Raw genomic sequence first — 22,292 nt, 5'->3', positions numbered from 1 at the left:
TAAATTTAATATAAGCATCAAAAAGGGAGAGGGACATCAACTGAAAAGAAAATTATTCCCTCTGTGGTCTTGGACAAGTCATCTACCAGCTCTAGGCCTCAGTTCCCTGATTATAAAATGAAGATAATAATTCCTCACACAGGTGTAGTTAATTAGTTAATAATCTACCAAAAAGTACTTTGAATATGAAAACCACTGCAAAAATTGTGGAGACCACTAACCTGGATTTAGTTTAATTGTGCAGGGGGCTCGCATTCCATGGTGATGAACACAATATAAACAGCTAGCACAGGGGTTCTCAAACTTCATTACATCGAGACCCCCTTCTGACAACAAAAATTGCTACATGACCCCAGGTGGGGGACCGAAGCCTGAGCCCGCCTGAGCCTTGCCGTCCTGGTCAGGGGGGTCAGAGCCAAAGCCAAAGCCAGAACCCCACCGCTCTAGGTGGGAAAGACAAAGACAAATCCCAAAGGCTTCAGCCCCAGGCAGGGGGCCTGTAACCTGAGCCCCCCCCCCCCCCCCAGACCCCCACACAGACACAGTCCTGAAGCCCTTTGGCTTTGACCCCAAACAGTGGGGCTCAGGCTTCGGCCCTAGGCCCCAGCAAGGCTAATGGCAGCCCTTGGCGACCCCGGTTTGACAACTGCTGATCTAGATAGATGGCTATGTTAGATTGGATAAAGTGCTAACTACTACTGTGTTTTCACAAGAGAATTGTACAACTCCATTTTTAAATGTCTGCTATGGAAAGAAAAAGATCTAATTATAAGGGGGAGATTCTCACTTACGCTAAGGCCCCTTTACACTACCAGAGTGGTGTAAAGAAACTTAACTGTAAATAAGAATCAGGCCCTAAAACTCACATGGTTTTTTAATGTGCAAAAACCAGTATAAACACTTTAAACTAGTGTCAAACTCACACATATTTTGCTGTGAGAAAAACAGTGCTTTTACTTTATCATGACATTTCATGTACGCTTCTAAAAATAAATAACATTTATTTTATCCTGCTGCTTTGGTTTTGTGTTTTTGCTTAATATGTGGTGCACAATATTAGTTTAAACAAACCTTGGGAGGGTCTAAGTTTCAGTTTTACTCAGCACTAACCAAAACATGTGCTCATCTGTCCATATTAGGGCTGTAGATTAATCGCAGTTTACTCACTCGATTATCTCAAAAAAAATTAATCATGATTAATCGTGCTGTTAAACAATAGAATACAAATTGAAATTTAGTAAATATTTTGATGTTTTTCTACATTTTCAAATATATCTATTTCACTTGTAACACAATAGGAGGTGTACAGTGCTCACTTTATATTAATTTTTATTACAAATATTTGCACTGTAAAAATGATAAACAAAAGAAATAGTATTTTTCAGTTCACCTCCTACAAGTACTGTAGTGCAATCTCTTTATCATGGAAGTGCAACTCACAAACTTATTTTTTTGTTACATAACTGCACTCAAAAACAAAACAATGTAAAACTTTAGACCCTACAAGTCCACTCATTCCTACTTCTTGTTCAGCCAATCACAAAGAGAAACAAGTTTGTTTACATTTATGGGAGATAATGCTGCCCACTTCTTAATTACATCACCTGAAAGTGAGAACAGACGTTCACATGGCACTGTTGTCACAAGATATTTATGTGCCAGATGCGCTATGCCTCTTCATACTTCCATGCTGATGACGCTTGTTAAAAAAATAATGCGTTAATTAAATTTGTGACTGAACTTCTTGCGGGGGGCACAGATTGTATGTCTTCTGCTCTGTTTTACCCACATTCTGCCATATATTTCATGTTATAGCTGTCTCGGATGATGACCCAGCACGTTAGTTTTAAGAACACTTTCACTGCAAATTTGACAAAATGCAAAGACGATACCAATGAGAAATGCTGCCCCCCAAATCCTGGCGTCCTAGGCGACCACCTAGGTCACCTAGTGGTTCCGCCGGCCCTGTGCTCAGCTCTGAAGGCAGCAGCCCCATGAGCAAGAGTGCAGAAAGAAGGGTGGCATGGTCTTCCTTCTGTTGGATTAAAAGTAATAATTAATACATTAATTATTTTTGGGAAAATATGGTCCAGTACAGACCCCAGATTTGGCTTGTATTATTAGAAAGAAATATGTCTCCCAAACTATTCTCTCAGCCTGCTGAGTTTGTGCAAAGTGAAGCAGACCTGTTAGTTTGCAAGGTCTGTGCTAATTCTAGAAAAACATTCAGAGACAAAGAGTTTGTCCTAAAAGCGATAACATGTTACAAATGTTTTTTCTGAATTCAGGAACAACCTAGTGCTGCCCTTTATACTTATGAAAAGTGGGTGTAAAATGTAACCAAACTGGTTTTTATATTCACTTCACTTTACATATAGCACAAAGCAGTGAAGAATCAGCCCACATAATCTCCTGTTTCATTGTTCACATAAGACCCCAACTGTTCAAGGGCCAACCCTGTCTTTGAGACTGTTTAATCAAGACTACCTCAAAGAGCTCAATGAAGAGTGAATATACTTCCCTTACTTCTATATATGGGCAGTAGATGTTTATCTGCCATATCTCAGGACAATATGATAGTTTTTGAAGATAATCTGGCAATAACAAGTAGGATTTCTAAAAGATTTTTGTAAAGCAGTTTCAGGTGCAGTCATATAGTTTTTGCAGAGCTCTGACCTGTTAGAAATTAAAGAAGTCACTAATGAGGTTTATAACCATCAATAGATCTATATTGCTTTATGTTTGAAAAAACAGCAACTCGTGATTTATATACCAAATCTCCTGATTATTAATAGTTTATCTCTGGCTTTATGAGATGGTGGGATTGGCAACACTGATTAATACCATAGTTTCCTCACGGGTCTGTTAATTTTTGAAAACCAAGGACTATCTGACAGAAAAAAGGGCTTGGGGGAGGTGGAAGATGGAAGATGCTAATGCCAGAGGTCCCGATTTGTGACTGCCTGACTCAGTACTGACAACTTCAGGAGCTCAAAAATATGGTTTCAGCCTCTTCTTCCCTCCCCCCCCCCTTCTCGCCTCCCACCCCCCAAAAAAACCTCCATGAGATTGGCTTCAACATTGTATGGTTTCTCCTAATTAATCAACATTGCTCCTCTGGCTTTGCCAACCTTTCCTCTGCCACCGGCCAGGCTTGGCAGCCCCTCGTTCTTTTAAACAAAAACCGCCCCATCGCTTGTCTCCCAGGGTCGGAGCATTATGCAAAGCCCTAGCCATCACCGCCCTGGCTGCTGTGCTGGAGGGGGACCGCGCTGACTTGGCGTTGGGGAAGTTACACAGGTGTGAGGCAGTCGCAGCTCTGCAGCACACACCGCCGTTCCCCCTTTGCAAGGCAGGGGCAGGGCTGCTCGAACAATTCGTATGGGGGTGGGGGTGTTGAAAGCTATTGAACCAAACTGTAAACCCTGCATAGAATGGAAACCCCTTCAAGACAGGGAGCGAAGCAGCACGAGGCTGCGGGGATCACTGAGGGCTAGCGTCATGGCCGGCCCCATGTGGCTGCACAGGGGCCAGGCCTGCGCCCCACAGGTAACGTGTTAAACGGGCGACCAGCGAGTCAACGGGCGAAGTGAGCAGCGGTTGCTGTGGAAGGGAGGCGCGCGCCCCCTTCCGGCTCTCAAAGCAACGCACTTCGCGCAGAGCGCGCGAGAGACGGGCTACGGGGCACGTGCAATGTGCAGGGGGCGGGGGGGGAGTTCCGCGAGCAGCTCGCGGCTCCGTCTCCCTTGGAAACCACCACAGCCACTCACGTGCCCCTAAAATCCGCAGAAGGCCGAAAAGAATCCCCTAGGCTGCCGCGCCCCCTTACTTCCGGTCACGTGAACGAGAATCTTCCAATGAGATGGTAGTAAAGAGCTCGCGAGGTTTTGTTCTCCATGGCAACCGTTGCTGTATAATCAACCGTCGTCTCCCCGTGCCCGTTAGAATCGCCATGGTGAGTAACGAAGTTGCCTCCCGGCCTATCTGGGGACGGTACCGGCTCTGGGCCCATGCTGAGCCCGCTACCCCAGCATCCCTGTTCCCTCGCCCCGCCCGCCGGTGGGACTCAGCGCTACCGGGGCCGTCAGGAGCGAGCGCCCCCCCCCCCGCGCCGCCCTGCGGGGGAGCCCCGCCGAATAACGGCCGAGGTGCTCGGGCTGATACACAGACGGGCCCCCATCTCGTACCTCAGCGCGGGGCGGCCCGGGACCAGGCGCTGAACCCCGCCCCCTAAATCCCCGGGCGGCTTAGCTGAGCGGCGCCAGGGAGGCTTTGCCCGAGCCGTCAGTCGTGGCCGGGTCGAGCAGGAGCTGCCACTGTAGGCGCCATTGTTATGATTCCCAGCATCCGCCAGCCTCGGGCGTCGACATCGGGACTGGGCTAGAACCCAAGAGCAGCATTTGGAAAGCAGCCCACAGGGTTAGCTCAGTATTTGCCTGGGAGGGGGAGGGTCACGTTCTCCAGCTTTTCTCCACAACCATGAGGGCTGGCAACTTATTTTGCTTCCCTAAACAAAACTTAAATTGTCAGGTAAATCACCTGGCTCTGGGAGCTGGGGCTTTGCCAACAACAGCAAATGCTGCCAGACTCGCAAGAGAACAGTGTGAGTTGGTTTTTATCAATGTTAGGAATCCAGTGTTGTTTTCTTGGCTGCCGTTAAATCCACTTTTAGCTTTGGATTCAAACCGAACCTTTCCCTGCAGTATTGTTTTTAGCCAGGCATTGTAGTTAGTGCATGGAAACAATAAACAAAGGCAGAGTAGATCCGTTTAAATCAAGGCGATTTAACTCACCAAATGTCAATTGTAAACAACTTTTCAATTTGTACTTCAGTTGTTTTCTAAAAAAGTGGTGCATTCTCATTGGTTGATACAACCATAAAACGTGTTGATTTACAAGTAACTAGAGCATTTACACTAGACTTGGTACGTCTTTGTGCTGCCTAGGAGGGTACACTGAAACTACATACATTTATTTAAGGAATTACATACCTTAATATTTTCAGATTCTAATTAAGTTTACGTTTTTCATATGTTAGAAAATTATGAATAATATATTGCTTATTTACTAACTTTTTGATTATGACTTGTCAAGCTGAATTAGGATAGTAACTGAAATTTAACACACAAAACAGCATATAACATTTATTTTTATTAAATAAAACAAGTGCTTAATACTACATGACCTGTTGTATTATATTTATAAAGCTTGACCTCAAAAAGTAGATTATTTCCTGATTATATAGAAAAGAAGCCTTTGGTAGAGGCTGATGGATTCAGCATATTTATTTTTCACTTAAATGTTTTAAGAGATTATTAATAATTTAGGCCTTAACATATTTTTTATTAAATTCAGATTTAATTTTAAACAGGTTTATTTTTAAAATAAAAACATTATTTAAATAACAAAATTTAAAAAACGGATTTAAATTTAAAAAGTCAATTTTTCCCCTAAAAAATCATCAATTTCTGTCCTCCCCAAACAAAGATGAACATCCCAAGGCTATTTTCATTGTTTAAGCTGACTCAAAAATGCACAAAGTAAATAAAAAGCATAAACAATAGTATAAAGTCAATCCTATTTGTAAAAAAAATTCAGATTTAATTATTTGAAATGTTAGAGAAGTTTCAATTTTTTAAAAGGTATTTAAACTTTAAAAGCTAGTACAGAAACCATTTAGGAAGGAAGGAAGGTATTTAAATTCCTAACTTCCATTGAAATTAAAGGAAATTAGAAGCCTAAATACCTTTGTGGAGCTGGACCTAAGTCTTCTGTGTTAGGTTTATCTCATATATATGTTAACCTTTACTGTGTCCCCTGATCCACAGGCGGAGCTGGGTCTAAATGATCACCACCAGAATGAAGTGATCAATTACATGCGCTTCGCTCGTTCCAAGCGTGGCCTCCGTCTCAAGACAGTGGATTCTTGCTTTCAGGATCTTAAGGACAGCAGGTACCATGAGGAGGGAATAATAATAAAGCAAAAGCCCTAGGAGAGCAAGACTCTTCTGCCAGGGATTAATCCTGAGGCATCTGTTAAATTATGTATCAAATATGTTTGACCTCACATGTATGTAAGACAGCTAATTTGTATATCCCTGCCAAGGAAAACATAAAACATAAGAACGGCCGTACTGAGCCAGACCAATGGTCCACCTAGCCAGTTCTCCGAGGGTGGCCAATGCGTCAGAGGAAATAATCGGAACTATCGAGTGATCCATCCCCTGTAGTCCAGTCCCACTTTCTGTCAATCAGAGTTTAGGAACATCCAGAGCATGGAGTTGCATCTCTGACTAGCCTAGCTGATGGAGAAACCTATCCTCCATGAATTTAGCTAATTCTTTTTTGAACCCAGTTATACTTTTGACCTTCACAACATGTCCTGAAAACGCGTTCCACAGGTTAATTGTGTGTTGTGTGAAGTAGCACTGCCTTTTGTTTGTTTTAGAACTGTTGCCTATTAATTTCATGGGTCTCAAATTATGTGATAGGGTAAATAACACTTCCTTGTTCACTTTCTCCAGGCCATTCATTATCTTATAGACCTCTATCATATGTCCCCTTAGTCATCTATTTTCTAAGATGAACAGTCTTTTTTAATCTCTCTAAACTCTTCCATATCCCTAATAACTTATGTTGCCCTTTTCTGTACCTTTTCCAATTCTAATATATCTTCTTTGAGATGGGGATGTCCTGCTGTCTGGACGGGCTCATGACCATGAGTGCCTACCTCAGACCAGACTGTCAAGAACAGGACAGACATCCCAAACTGGTGGTATGTTTTACAATTAGATTTCACCAACCCAGTTACAAATGTAAACTCCTGGATCATTATATCACTCTTACCATAGAATCACAGACAGTCCCCTTAGGCTCTCTCATTTATCTTGCCATCCAGGCAAGCTGGACTTAGTGATTAATATCAGAGGGGTAGCCATGTTAGTCTGGATCTGTAAAAAGCAACAAAGAGTCCTGTGGCACCTTATAGACTAACAGACTTATTGGAGCATAAGCTCTTGTGGGTGAATACTTGCTTCTTCAGATGCATGTGATATTCAGGTTTCTTCCAGTCCCAAGAGACCAGTTGCTTACCCCAGAAAACTGGTACCCTAGATCTTGCACCAAAGACTGTGCCTGTAGCTAATTCTGTAATAAACTAACTAAAGGTTTATTAACTAGGAAAAAGAAATAAGAACCATTTACAGGTTAAACCAAGCAAGCATATAACACAAAGTAGTTGCAACATAAATCCTTAGAGTGACAGAGTTATAGGGATCTGTCAATTCAAGATGTACCCTGTCAATTTCAGGGTAAACCCAGGGATAACCCTGGGGGATCTCTCGCTTCAGTTTAGAGACTCTGGCCCTGTGAGAGTTCAAACAGCTAAGAGATGACACATTTTCCTGTGACCCTGTTTTATCTTTTACATTTGGCCTTCCAGTCAATGAGACCAGCTCATTTCAAAGCTGTGATAGGGCCATTCATCAATCCTTCGTATTGTGATGATTCTTAATGGCCCGTGCCTGGGTTCACAAGTTCAGAGCAAATATTTTTAAAGCTATAAAGCAATACTTGCATATTTCCTTATAGCATGGAATATAGACGTTACAAGTGAGATTAAAGCAATTTTCAAGCATTTCGTAGAGTCTAAACTCTAACTACGTTCTTAGAAGACTAATACCTCTTTTGAACCAAACTAACATACAGGTGAGCTGGTTTGGTTTCCAGCTATGAGTTTCTCAGTTGTAAGCTAATGCCTATGGCCTTGGCCAGAGGTGGCCCTTGGTTTACTAGAATCCAAAGTTTACCAGAACTGCATGCAGTATTCAAGCTGTGGATATGCCATGGATTTGTATAGTGGCATTATGATATTTTCTGTCTTACTATCTATCCCTTTCCTAATGGTTTCTAATAGTCTGTTAATTTTTTTTTGCCTGCCACTGCACATTGAGCCAATATTTTCAGAGAACTATCCATGATGACTCCAAGATCTATTTCTTGAGTGGTAACAGCTAATACAGATCCCATCACTTTGTATATATAGTTGGGATTATGTTTTCCATTGTGCATTACTTTTCACTTATCAATGCTGAATTTCATCTGTGGTTTTGTCGCCGAGTCACCCAGTTTAGTGAGATCCCTTTGGAACTCTTTGAAGTCAGCTTTGGATTTAACTATCTTGAGTCATTTAGCATCATCCTCACACTTTGCCATCTCACTGTTTATTCCCTTTTCCAGATCATTTATGACTCTATTGGACAGCAGAGGTCCCAATACAAATAGTTGGGGAACCCTACTCTGTCCACTGTGAAAACTGACCATTTTTTTCCTACCGTTTGTCTCCAATCTTTTAACCTCTTATCTCATGACTGCTTACTTTGCTTAAGAGCCTTTGCTGTGGGACCTTGTCAAAAGCTTTCTGAAGATCCAAGTACATTATGTCCAGTGGATCACACTTGCTTTTAAAAGTATGAAAAGGGAAAAGTTTCAACCTAAACAATCGCTACAAAAGGTTTTTTTCTTCAATTTTTTAATTTTAATAGGAATTGATGTGTTAAATTGCTGTGAAACTGTAACCTTGAGTTACATATTACTGTTGGTAAATCAAAATTAGACTTAAGGCCCAAAACAAAATAATTTATACATTATAAAATTTGTATTTAATCAAAACTTTCAGAGAGAAGATTCAAGTACAATATTAAATTGTTAATGACATTGTTATCTAGAATAATAGAAATGTAGGGTTGGAAGGGACCTCAAGGTCATCTAGTCCATCCCCCTACCATGCTGAGGCAGGATTAAGGTTACCTTCGTAGACAATCCCTGACAGGTCTAACCTGTTTCTAAAAACATGCAATGTTGAGGATTCCACAGCTTCCCAAGATAACCTGTTCCAGTGCTTAACTGTCCTTATAGTTAGTTTTTCCTAATATCTAACCTGAATCTCTCTTGCTGCAAACTTCTTGTCCTACCCTCAGTAGACATGGAAAAAAATTGATCACCATCCTCTTCCTAACAACCTTTTACATATTTGAAGATGTTATCATGTCCCTCCTCAGCCTTCTTGTCTCTAGACAAATTCTGCTCATCTTTTTCAACCTTTCCTCATACGTCATGTTTTCTAAATTTCTTATTTTTGTTGCGCTCCTGTGGGGACTCTTTCCAACTTGGGCACTTGTTTCGTAAAATGTGGTGCCCAAAACTAGACACAGTATTCCAGCGGAGGCCTCACCAATGCGAGCAGAGCAGAACAATTACCTCCTGAGTCTTACATACAGCACTATTGTTAATAAATTCCAGAAAGACACTTACCTTTTTCTCAACAGCATCCTACCGCAAACATCGACACAGCTTTTTTAAAAGGTCCTTTTGTTAGCTGCAAACATTATCTGATCTAGTGAAGTTTTTTGGATTGCTGCAGAGCTATTATTTTTATGATACATGTGACTTTTGTTAACTTTTCTGTTTAGGCTGGTGGAGGAGACTTTCACAATAGATGAGGTGACAGAAATGCTGGATGGGTTGCAGACTGTAGTACACAGTGAAGTGGAATCAGAACTCATTAACACGGCATACACCAATGTGTTACTTCTACGCCAACTCTTTTCACAGGCTGAGAAGTGGTACCTTAAGCTACAGACTGACATCTCTGAGCTGGAAAATCGGTAACCTCATTTGAATTATATAGAAATAGAGAATAGTTTCACTGATACCGTTAAAGTGACTAAATACTATTATGTTCAGTTCTTAATCTTAGAAAATTATTTTAGTGGTGTATTATACCAATCAGTTTAGTTTTTTCAATTAAAAGATTACAAATGATTATATTGACTTCTTCATGAAGTGATTTTGCCCATGTAAATAATAATCTTGCTTGCCTAGAACTTGTTTATTTAGAATTTTATTTTTATTTGTATATAGGGCATACTTATGTTGCCTTTTTTGTACTGATCTAGGGTCTGATCCCGTGCACCTAATTGAAGTCTTACTTGAATAAGAAACACAGCAGCAGACTTGTAAATTGTTTAACAAGATTATTTATCTAATAAACTTAATGTTTCCATTTATTTTTCTCTCCAAGAGAATTGTTAGAGCAAGTTGCTGAATTTGAAAAGGCAGAATTTACATCTGCAAACAAGAAGGTAGAGATTTGTTACTCTAAAATACTATAATCAAATGCCTTATGAAACCACTACAGATGTTAAATATGTTTACTATAGACTATTTCCTTGTGCTTAAGAGGAAAGGTATTTATGCTAGAAGTAACCTTTAAAGATTTTCAAAAATAGCAGCCTAAAGTTAAGCTAAAAAATCTATATATAGTCACTTCTTAGCGTTTGCTCAATGTGCCTCAAGTGGCATCTTGAACACTGATCCATGACCCCCCTACTCTGCAAATATTTTAAAAATTGAAAACAAGTTATATAAGATTTGTTAGTTTTAATGAGAGAGCCCAAGTCTGAACAAATAATAAAATTAGTTCAGAATAAGCAATATTTGGTTTCATTTCACCAGACATCAGAAAGGATAGAGTTGGAGAAATTATTTTAATTACTACAAAAGTGCTAGAAAGAAAACACATCATTTTAATTTTTTGTATCTTTGTCATTACTTTAGCCCAGTTCAGAGCTCATTAAGCCTAAACTTGCTCCATTAAATGAAGGTGGGTCAGAGCTGCTAAACAAGGTAAGAATTCTTTCCCTTGACATATTTGGGGTTGATGAGCATTTAATTTATTCAACTGAACTTAGGATGCTACCCAGTAATCAGGGTTTACATAATACATTAGACAATTTAGAAGGCACTCTAATACACTACAAAACTACAGTCACTTTAATAAATGAAACACTTTTGAAGATTCATTAAATGATGTGCTTTGGCATTTAATGTATTGTAAATATTAAAACTTATTTTGCATGCATTTTAGAAAAAATGATTACGGTTACAGTTTCTCCATTTAATTAATAGAATTAGTGGGAGGTGATGTTTTGCTGATATTTCATAAGACTGGACTTCCTGCTGGGAAGTAGATTGAAACACAAGTAATGCAGCTCATCATTGGAGTGAATAGGATATTGGCATTTTTCAAAGTCAAATTCTATTTCTTTTATATTGTTTGTTTTTCATTTTTATTTTTGCAGTAGTTTAAATTAAATTCTAATTGAACCACAGTTTAAAAGGAAAAAAATTATGACTTACCTTTCAACTTTACAAATTTCCAATATCCCATTTGTTACAGATTTTCAAATTTATTGTAAAGCAAATTAATTTTTTTAATGGTGATTCATTCCGCAATAGTTTGGACTACTAAGTAACCCAAAAACTTAATATAAAGAAATATAACTAGCTTTACAAGAACTTAGTAATGCATAGACTCTCATGAGATTTTTCAGTGATGAGCTGTATTTTCTTTCTCCATCACCAAAAGATCAAATGAAGATGGAGACTCCTTTATGTGTTTAATTTTTATATTTAAGGTGAATATTAACATTTAACAAATTTACTTTTGTTTATAACCGAATATAATTAGAACATCCAACACCACATATTAGGATATTACACTGCAGTTTTTTTATCCAAATATGATTTTTGCAAAGGTGGTTCAAAGCTGAAATGTAAATTTATTGTGACCAATAAAACATTGTCACATTTTGTGACACAAAACATAGGAAGCAGCAGACAGACTCAGCAGGAACAGCACTTATGTGAAAGGTAACTGTTGTTGCAAAGGGGTCACCAAATGAAATTAATAGGCAGCAGGTTTAAACCAAATAAAAGGAAGTTCTTCTTCACGCAGCGCAGTCAACTTGTGGAACTCCTTACCTGAGGAGTTGTGAAGGCTAGGACTATAACAGCGTTTAAAAGGGAACTAGATAAATTCGTGGAGGTTAAGTCCATAAATGGCTATTAGCCAGGATGGGTAAGGAATGATGTCCCTAGCCTCTGTTTGTCAGAGGATGGAGATGGATGGCAGGAGAGAGATCACTTGATCATTGCCTGTTAGGTTCACTCCCTCTGGGGCACCTGGCATTGGCCACTGTTGGTAGACAGGATACTGGAATAGATGGACCTTTGGTCTGACCCAGTACGGCCGTTCTTATGTTCTAAGCAAACTTTTTCTGCAGTGTGATGCCAGTAGTTTTTCTGGAATCACTTTGCAGGGAAGAGGTTTTCAGGATTGTTTGAGGAAAAGAATATTTCCTTGAGGTGGTAATCTTGGAAAAAGTCCATTCTCTGGTTGTGTAGCATTCATTCTGGAGTAAGGTCTTTAAGGCCTTATGGCACAATTATAAATATAAAGGTATAACAGTAGTTAAACAAGGTGTAAATGAATTCAGAAGTTGTATATAGATACATTAATCATACCACTGTGTATGATATTTAATAAAATAGTTTGTTCTACAGATATTGTGTTTAAGTAAAAGTCAAACTAGGTAGAGAAAACTATTTGTGGTGCTGTGCCAGTTATTCCTAAATATTTGAAAGAAAGAATACCAAGGTTAACATGGTGAATATAACTATAAAAGTGAACTTGGAAAGCTCTTTAGGCCTCAGTCATGCAAACACTTAGGCACATGAGTAACTTTAAGCAGGAGAGTAATTGTTAATATAAAGTGAAGCATGAAAGGGATTATATGACAGGGCTGCAAACTTGATGACCCAGGAGGTCCCTTCCAGTCCTACGTCCATAGACATAAATAACAGTAGGATCACAGCCTTAATATTTAAACTATTTCATTCCCCAACTATTGCCCTAATACAGTGGCTCTCAACCTTTCCAGACTACTGTACCTCTTTCAGGAGTCTGATTTGTGTTGTGTACCCCAAGTGTCACCTCACTTAAAAACAACTTGATTACAACATCAGACATAAAAATAGAAAAATAATCTATGATTCTATGAAAAGTGTCACAGCACACTATTCCTCTAAAATTGCTCACTTTCTCATTTTTATCATATAATTATAAAATCAATTGGAATATAAATATTGTACCTACATTTCAGTGTATAGTATATAGAGCAGTATAAACAAGTCATTGTCTGTATGAAGTTCTAGTTTGTATTGACTTTGCTGATGCTTTCTATGTAGCCTGTTGTAAAACTAGGCAAATATCTAGATGGATTGATGTACCCCCCGGAAGATCTCTGCATACCCCCAGGATTACCCATACCCCTGGTTGAGGACCACTGACATAATATATATGAAGACTAAACAGATAAAATAAACATTTGAAGATCACTTGCACTCCTACTTGGCTAAAAGGATTTTTGAGAGGGGTTGCCTGACTTTCAGAAGAGCCTATCTCTCACATTTTAAACAGTGACCATGAATAAATTGTTTCCTGTCCTGTTGATTGGAAAGCATTTTGACAAATACCATGAATAAGATTATATATATATATATATATATATATATATATATAAAATGCAATTTTACCTTTGTTTCAGTTAATATTATTCCTTATCCTATGTAGTTTGGTCCTGCAAGGTATTGAGTGCTCTGACCCCAATCCAGTAAATAACTTATTCATATGCTTAACTTAAGCATGTGAATAGTCCTATAGACTACAGTGTGATTGCTCATATACTTAGGTAAGAACATGCTTAAGATCTCTGCTCTGTTGGGGCCTGGCTGCCCAAGACCATGCAGGATCAAGCCCATAAAGAAAAACCAATGACCCACAGTTGGCTGGTCCTCTTTTTAAGCATTGACATAGTAGCTAGCTTTTCTAAACTAGAAAATATATTTACTTACATGAAATAATTAAAAATAACTGCAAGTCTATCAAATTCAGTCATGTAAGAGTGTTCATGATAAAACTAATTTTTATTTACTGAAAGGAAATTACACGACTTCAAGAAGAAAATGAAAAACTGAAGACCAGACTCAAGACAATAGAAACACAGGTAAACTCACTATTAACCTGAGTAGTAAATATATGTACGTTTTTAAAATACCTAAATAGAAAGAACACAATTGTAATTCTCTCATTTCCAGTAAAAGTTGCTTTTATTAAGCTTTGTCTTTCCAATTTATTGCAGGCTACAAGTGCATTGGATGAAAAATCAAAACTAGAGAAATCACTGAAGGATTTACAGATGATTCAGGGAGATCAAAAGGTTGGCTGTTTTCTCCATTGAACTAGCATTACCAAGTCGTGTAGAGCCAGTTAGACCTAACAGGTGCAGTTGGCTTTGTGGGGCATACAAAGGTCCTATTCAGGGTTGCCATGGTCCCACTAACATTTAGGGCTCTGATCCTTTAAGAAAAATATTTCATGCTTATGTGTGACCTAATCCATGGTAGGAAATTATCAGTAAGTACCATTCCAAAGTTTGCTTCTTTGTATTATAAAGATCAAATGAGTTTGATATTAATAGGTATATGTTTTGTTCTGTTGTTTTTCTTATTTTTATTTTTTTCCTCTTTTGTTAGTAAAGAGGTGTCATCTAGTTTCCTTTCTGATTCAGCAATAAAATGTTCAGTCTATCTTGGTCAATGTTATTGTATATTTTTCTTATGTGTATGCATAGCTCTTTTTGGAAAGTATACCAGCATATATTGTTCTGATTCAAACTTTTAAGAGGTTAAAAACATGCACAAATAGGATCAGAGCCTGTACCAATGGAGTCAGTGGGAGTTTTGCCATTGACTTACTTGAGTATATTATCAAACCCACAGACCTCTAAATTGCAAATACACCTTAAACACGTTGTCAAAAATAGTTCTTCCTACATTTACCTGTCTACACCTGAATTGAGGGTCTCAGATTTCCCCTGTAAAAGTTGATGATCCAAATATGATTCACCATTGCAGGAAAAACACAGAAATGGAAAAACCTGAACTGCTGACAGATTGAAAAAATGTGTTTGATTCACCTTTTTTAATTTTTATTTTTTTGGCCTATACATTTATTTTCTTAATAATGTGAATACCTAACAGTTTATTAAAAATATTTTTTAAATATTTCAGTTCAACTTGTAAGATGAGTTGAAATGTTTTAGTCCTATTTAGCTTTTTCTGCCTTTTATGAAAGTCAAGTTGAAAAATTAATATTTCTAATACCGCAATATTGCTAACTTTGAAGTGAGTTTATCAATTCCCTATCTTTAAAAAATGGTATGTCCTCTTAATTTCCATATTTTTAATCCAAGTTTCTTTTTATTTTGCTTTCTAAATGGTTTATGGTATGTACTCTATTTTCTTAATACGTTATAATGCCCCTTAGTGATTTTTAGGATCTGTTATTTTCATACAGTAATATTATTCAATGGTAGTTTGATTTAAAGGTCACGGCAAATACTTTCCTTATCTGACTTAAGTCTTATAACTGTAGTTATTTCATTGGTAGTTTTAAAGGCCTGGAGACCAGTCTCATCTGCTGCCTGTCTGTGTAGGCATCAGCTGGCCTAACTTTCAGAGGTGTTGAGTACCTGCAGTTCCCATCAAGCCAGTTGTTTTCCCCCACCTGGCCACCCACTTCTCCTTCAGCTCCTTTTCATGGACATATATATGTGACTGAACCTATTTTGCAGTGAAATATTTACACAGGTTGAAATCTTTTTCAGCCAATCTCCTAGATCCTCCATGCTTACCCTTTTTAAGATATAGTCTTCAAAGATTTTGATTTCCTTCTTAAAGGAATTGTGACCCTACATGGGATTATTCTGGTTAATAGAACTTCTAAAATAGATGTTTTCCTAATGGGGACAGGTGAAGAATTAATGTACTCCACATTCATCTCTGAAAATATTAGGTGACTGGAGTCTGCTTTTTAAGTGTAGCTGGTGTCACTGTGCCTTTTAATAAAATGAATGTCAGTAAAATTATATAATCCTAATCATGCTTTAATGGACCAGGTTAACCTGGGCTTAAAATACTTGCATCCTGTCTAACTACTTTCATCACAATTACAACAGATCATGTCTGTCCCAGAGACCCAGTCATTAGTGAGTTCAAAATATGAACTGAGGAACAAACTATGCCTAGAGACCAATGCAATTTCCTAACTGTGTAGCATCTTTCAACACAGCTTCAATCCCAAAACATTATTAAGATAAAGTAAACTCTTTGATTCTCCATGAATACCATATTGACTGAATTCCTGCTCTTGGCTCTTAGCTCCCTAGCATGAAACAGGCCTGAACTTCCTTCTTAGATTTTGGTTCCTTTGAGGCCCTGATAGTTCAGACCTTTTCTGAGTCCTGATAAAATGCATTGAGATTTGTCATTCTTTTGTTTCAACACAATGTTATTTTCAAGAGTCTAGTCGTCAGATACCTCTCTTATGAGAGATTTTAATGCACATGGACATGGCAGTTAACTGAACACACATATGGCCCAGGGCTGGTGCTCGAGGGAGTGTGTGTTGCTTCTTTTCACGGGATATAACAGTTGCTAGTAGGGTATGATTTCCCGGTAACTATGGAGATATTCGCCTTGTATCTTACCTCCAAACAGTGTGGCTTCAGCTCCTGTTGCTGGTGTGTTCCTTAACACACACACACATGCGCGCGCACACACACACTCTCCATCTTCCTCTACACCTCTCATAACATGTCAATGGCTTTAAAAGCTACAGTATAGCCATGTATGTTCTCATATTCTGTAAACTTCTTTATACACTTCATACAGTGTGTAATTTATATCCTAAGTGATAACTGACAGGAGATAATGGAATATAATTGCCACAGAGAAATGAAGCAGTTTCTAAGAATTTGAAATCTTGACTTGGCAGAAAAGAAGCCTTTCCATTCACCCTAAAATGTATTTATTGCCACTTTCTGAAGTCTAGTATTGTTTTAATGCTTTGGGATCTAAAGCACTGCAGTTTGCCATTTAAAGACATTTGGATATCATTTTCAACAAATAATTTAAAATGCACACTTTCATTTAGGATTTTGCAAAAAAAAATTCATTTTTAATATTTCTTCTTTTGAAGACTAACATAACTAAGGATATAAGTGAACTGGAAGATACAGTGTCTGCTCTGAGGTGCCAGTTTGAGAAGACTCTGAATGACAGTACTGCAAACCAAAAGTTCTTGGAAGAGAACTTGGTGACAACAAAGCATGACCTACTCAAGGTTCAGGACCAGTTATCTACAGCTGAAAAGGTTAGCTTCTTATTGCAGTGTATAGATAAGCTCTTTGTTCACTCTTTTTGGCAATCTACTAATGTAACACAGATTCTGTATATTGCATGCGGATTACTAGGGATACATCACACCGTCTTTTGGTGGCTTTTTTTTTTTTTAATATTCTTCCCTTGTTAAAGAGTGAAGAGCATAGTTATCAGTGTTAAGATAGTCTATTTCGTAGATATGGCACACAGCCCACTGGTTGGTGCCAATCAAATGGACACTTAAATACAGCTTCTGCAGCCATTTCAGAATGATTGTGAACAGTGACAGCAGACTTTTTTGTACCTCTGTGAAAAGTTGGTAGCACCAGATTCCCACCATAGGAAAGTGGTGATTGCCTTGTGGAAGCTGGCTACTTTGGATGGTTAGTAATCAGTTGAGACACCACTTTTGTATTGGAAAGTCTACAGCGAGTGCTGTAATGGTGGAAGATTGCAGAATTTGCCTTTGGCCATATTTCTCATTCACAGACTGCAGCTGAAAATGACACACTGCACTATTGTGGGGTGGGGGAGAGGGATTAACTTCTTCAATTTGATCCCCTACATCTTGAAAGTGATGTGAGCATCTGGTTTGATAATTACCTTTGACAACTTCCCCTGCAACGCTCTAAAAATGTAGGCATAAATGCACATTTGAACTAATGATGTCATCCAGAAAGACTCACAGCATGCTGTTTTTCTTCTCTGTAGAGCCAGTAGAGGGAACACTAGTTAACAGATTGTTTCTAGACCTGTGCTGATATACAAGTATAGCTGTGAGGAAACGGCATATTAATTTTGCATGAAATGAGGGTAATCTTGCATTCATTTTGAAACAGAGAACATAGTTTTTGTTGAAGTCCTCTGTCTGAAATGTGATTGGCAACTATCTACAACAAAAAGCGAAGTTGGGGAATGCCACTGAACACATTTTGTTTCTCACAGTCTCAAGGCTGCCAGCCTCATTCTTTAGTTTCGTACAGATTTTTAGATGACCTCTTTTTTTTTTTTTTCCCTTTGTCATTGGGGTTATATGACAACCTGTGGGGTTAATTTAGTGATCTAAAGATTGGATAGAAGATATATGAGCCTAGTTTACCATAAGATAGATAAGTGGATTGTCATGCTAACTATGTAGAGGTCGCCACATGAGAACAAAGGTCCTGTCTACACTGTATGGACACTATACCTCTCATGAAGAACAGTTTGTCTTATTGTGTCTGATCAAAACTTCCCCATTCCCAATGTAGTGTAGCCTGCTTTTGCATGGATAGGTTGCTATTTTGGACCGAGTAGCTAGCTGTATTTCACTGATATGCTGTGTGTCTAGTTTGTGAAATACCTGTGAATCCTGCATAAGGGAAGATGCTATTCAAATGTAATTTATTTTATTCCTTCATTTCAATTCACCCTGTTCCATGTCATTTTCTATTACGTTAAAGCTATCTTAAAAACTGAAAGAAGAAATCCAGTTTGTCATATGGAAATGAAGGGAGAGACTTGTTTGGGCTTCAAGAGATATTCCATGTTTTCTAATGGTAACAGCAGACACTAACATGTATACGTATGCATATTTTTAAAAATCTCTCTTTGAAGTCTGTAACACACTCCTCCTAGCATTAAAAGTTGATCTTTGGAGATGAGGAACATCAATTCTATTGAGGGAAGTAATTGGGGAAAGCTTTGTACTAGGTAATTAAGAATTCTCGTTTTTGTTCAGATATGGTGGATGGCACCTTAGTATTACTGGAACAAGTGTGAGCTACTCAGCAGAACAGGTGTTTATTGGTGTGAGAAGAAAATAAAATCACACTGATTTTTTTAAATGACCTATCTTATGCTATTTATATTTGGGCCTACAAAATAAAAGCTTGTTTAGAGACAAAAATACTACTTTACAGGTTGAAGCATACATCATAAAGATGTATGGCTATCAGCTAAAATCTGTGTTTGTTGTAGCTATATATGTTGTTACTTGTAGACTTCTGATCCATCACACAATGAGTCTTTAGAAATGTAACTGCTTGTAAATCACATTTATAGGGCTTTCCAAAACAACTGGAATGCTTTGGATCACAGGGCATCAAACTATGACATTTACTTGACTGAAGGTTTGCAAGTAGATTGTAGAGAAGTGACTGGATATTCTGCAGTATTCCAAGTTAGCCAGTCTTTGATTTGGTCATGAGTATACTTGAACTGTGAGCTAGAAGTATGCAATCTCCATTTGCTGTTTGTTCACATCCCTGTAACTTTGTGATATTATTAAAGTGCCCAGATCAATATCTGGTAAAGTTTTGGGGTTGGTTTTTTGGGGGTTTTTTTGTTTTGTTTTGTTTTTAAACACATCTGTTTTAATAAGGTTGTTCACCACCATGGTACCGGTGCAGAGCCCCACTGTAGTAGGCATTATCTAAACAAAAGCCAAATGTTTCTAGTACAAGTTTTGTTACATAACAGTCAGTATCACCAAAAGTTCCATAAGTGTTTCATTAATACCCATTGAGTATTGATGAAAAGTAGATAATAACAGCAGCAAGAATTTTGGACAGAGAAAAGCTAGACTGAACACTGGAATGAAGCCTAAGGAGAGAAACAGTTGAATTGTTCTTTTAAAAAAAAAAAAACTTTTCGATTTTTAAAAAAATTGTAATGCATTGATGATCCTGTTGAGCAGGAGTTGGAGAAGAAGTTCCAGCAAACAGCTGCCTACCGCAACATGAAAGAGATTCTCACCAAGAAGAATGAGCAGATAAAGGATCTACGGAGAAGACTTTCAAGGTAAGTGGTGCTCTTCCATCTGTTATCTCAAGAAGTCTGTTCAACCTTCACATTGTTTCCGTAAATGTAAAACAGATTCTCCTAAAGCCGGTTTATTAACTTCTCTTTGGAACAAATTCAGTAGGGCTGTTGTCAAACTTTGGATGTGCCAACTTTGACCCATTTGTCTTCAAAATATCAATGATTTTTTTTAAAAACATTAAAATTAAATTGGCATCTTTACAGTAGCAGTCATGCTGCACATACACATAGTTAGGAAACAATTTTCATGGGATTATGACAGAGTCAAAACATGCCCACTAGATCCATGCACAGAGGTGCAGAATTGGGTGGCAGTTGCTTCTTTTGCACCATCATTCTCTCCTGTTCCTAATGCCAAGGTGGGGTAGAGGTGACTTCTTTTGCCTTCATGGCTTGGGTAGGTACCTAGACTCCCAGTCATCTCAAGTTACAGGTGGGGAACTGAGGCACAGAGAGGTGAAGTGACTTGCCCAAAATCACCCAGGAAGTCTGTGGCAGAGCATGGACTTAAACCCAGGTTTTCCACATCCTAGGCTAGTGACCTAACCACTCAGGCCTTCCTTAGTGTGGAACTATCCCATTACACCATCCAGGCAGGGGAAGAAGGACAGACACTGTGGGGGCAGTGGGTGGCCCCATATTGAGTGGGTGTAGAAAAGAATCTCTTTAAGGGGTTCCTGTTCCATTGGAGCTATGCTGCTAGGAAATAGAGGTGGGGAAAGACCATTGGGACCCCAAAATTGCAGTGAGGACAGAAATCCTGAGTCTGGCTTCCTGTGGCTTTTGGGTTTGGTGGGTGGCCACCAGGGCTGATTCCACTGGTTGCAGGGCTGGTAAACTGGCCAAATGAGTGTGTTTAAAAGGAGAATTTTTTAAAAATGAAAAATAGTTGGTTGGATCCATCTAAATTGTGCAGTGTAAATTGCCATTAAAATGTCACAGATATGAGTACACCTCTACCCCGATATAACGCGACCCGTTATAACATGAATTCGGATATAACATGGTAAAGCAGTGCTCCGGGGGGCGGGGCTGTGCACTCTGGCAGATCAAAGCAAGTTCGATATAACGCAGTTTCACCTATAACATGGTAAGATTTTTTTGGCTCCCGAGGACAGCGTTATATCGGGGTAGAGGTGTAATTGGAATTGGTTGAAGTGATTTTTTCTCTTTGAGGACTGAATATCTATCGGGTATATTGTACTCTCTAGCTTTAACTTCTTTCTTCTTAGATACGAACCAGATGATTAAAATATGAAGAGCATTTGGTCCGTCAAGAAGCTGCCACACAAAGAGAACAGATTGTTGTGTTACTTTAAGGGATTTGTTGAAATACTTTCAGAGATTTGTTTTGAATGGTTTATTTTCTGCTTCTGCCAACACTTAAAAATAACCTTTTGTTGATAGGAAACTGAAATTCCTACTTTATTTACTTAAGAACTGAAAGATGAGAACAAAGTGTATAGAGTGTCTTAGTTTCTGTACTTGTCTTTTTAATAGTTAACCTTGTTCTTTCCCTGGGAAATAGTAAACACCAAATTAAGACAGTTATTTACAAAGAAAGGAGTTTATTTTTGTTAAAATAAAATATTAATTAGTTCTTCTCTACATAGCTGTGAGATGCAATTTACACACCTAAGATGTGACTTTTTTTTTTCTTGATGCGGGCATAACTTTTGCAGAAAAACACCCATCAGCTAACTTCATAAGATTAGTCTTCCTTCTGGCTGCCCGACTTTCTCTGTGCAAGTTATTTGCTGAATACAGGGTGTGCATTAGATGAAGGGGGACAAATATGCAATATTTGGGAATCAAGGAATGTGTACTCAAATTAACAGTGACATTACTAGTAAAAGATGTACATTGGACAGCTATTGTTATCAAACAGTTTAGTACAGATTTAAAGGAAAACAAATACTTGCTGGCTTCTACAGTATACCACAGATCTAAATTGCTCAACAGGAATACAAACCAAAAAGTATATTTCCCCCCATGGGCACTCCTAAAGATTTTAACTTGAACACTGGAATTTTGATTCTTTCAAAGTATTAAAGTTAAAACAGCAGGATGGAGAGAGGCTGAGGAAGCTGGTGACAGAGCAACTTTCTGGTGAGGAAATAACTTTTAGCAGGTTTTTTTCCTCCACTTTCTATAGCACCCTCAGCTACCCAATTCTTGGACTCAAACCATTCTGTATTTATCTGCCAGCCTGTTTTAATACGTTTTATCTTTTTGTGTGTCTGTTCATATATATGTTGCCTACAAATCTAAATAAAACCATTTATGTTTTCCAACATCGAACTCTGGATTTTGGAGTGTGGTTTCTTTACAAGTACCATCATGTTTGCTTTTTCATGGGGACAAGG

The 22,292-nt window shown here is 38.4% G+C and overlaps 1 protein-coding gene across 2 annotated transcripts; it reads left to right on the top strand.

Annotated features, from left to right (window-relative positions):
• Positions 1-3,802: 3,802 nt before the first annotated feature.
• On the top strand, positions 3,803-22,235 carry LZTFL1 (leucine zipper transcription factor like 1). 2 transcript variants are annotated; one of them, XM_045005527.1, is made up of 10 exons: positions 3,803-3,955; positions 5,829-5,953; positions 9,471-9,665; positions 10,082-10,142; positions 10,618-10,686; positions 13,842-13,907; positions 14,043-14,120; positions 16,943-17,116; positions 19,802-19,905; positions 21,159-22,234. In XM_045005527.1, exons 1-10 carry the CDS (start codon positions 3,863-3,865, stop codon positions 21,175-21,177), a joined length of 984 nt encoding a protein of 327 aa, XP_044861462.1. In that variant the 5' UTR covers positions 3,803-3,862; the 3' UTR covers positions 21,178-22,234. The 2 variants fall into 2 exon arrangements, with proteins under 2 accessions (XP_044861462.1, XP_044861463.1); XM_045005528.1 differs by lacking the exon at positions 3,803-3,955 and adding an exon at positions 4,222-4,419 and having other exon boundaries at positions 21,159-22,235.
• Positions 22,236-22,292: the final 57 nt, after the last annotated feature.

This window comes from Mauremys mutica, chromosome 2 (assembly GCF_020497125.1).
Source record: "Mauremys mutica isolate MM-2020 ecotype Southern chromosome 2, ASM2049712v1, whole genome shotgun sequence".
In the NCBI taxonomy this organism is placed as follows: Eukaryota; Metazoa; Chordata; order Testudines; family Geoemydidae; genus Mauremys; species Mauremys mutica.
The sequence above is the reverse complement of the archived record's forward strand: the minus strand, read 5'-3'. Positions and strand labels throughout refer to the sequence as shown.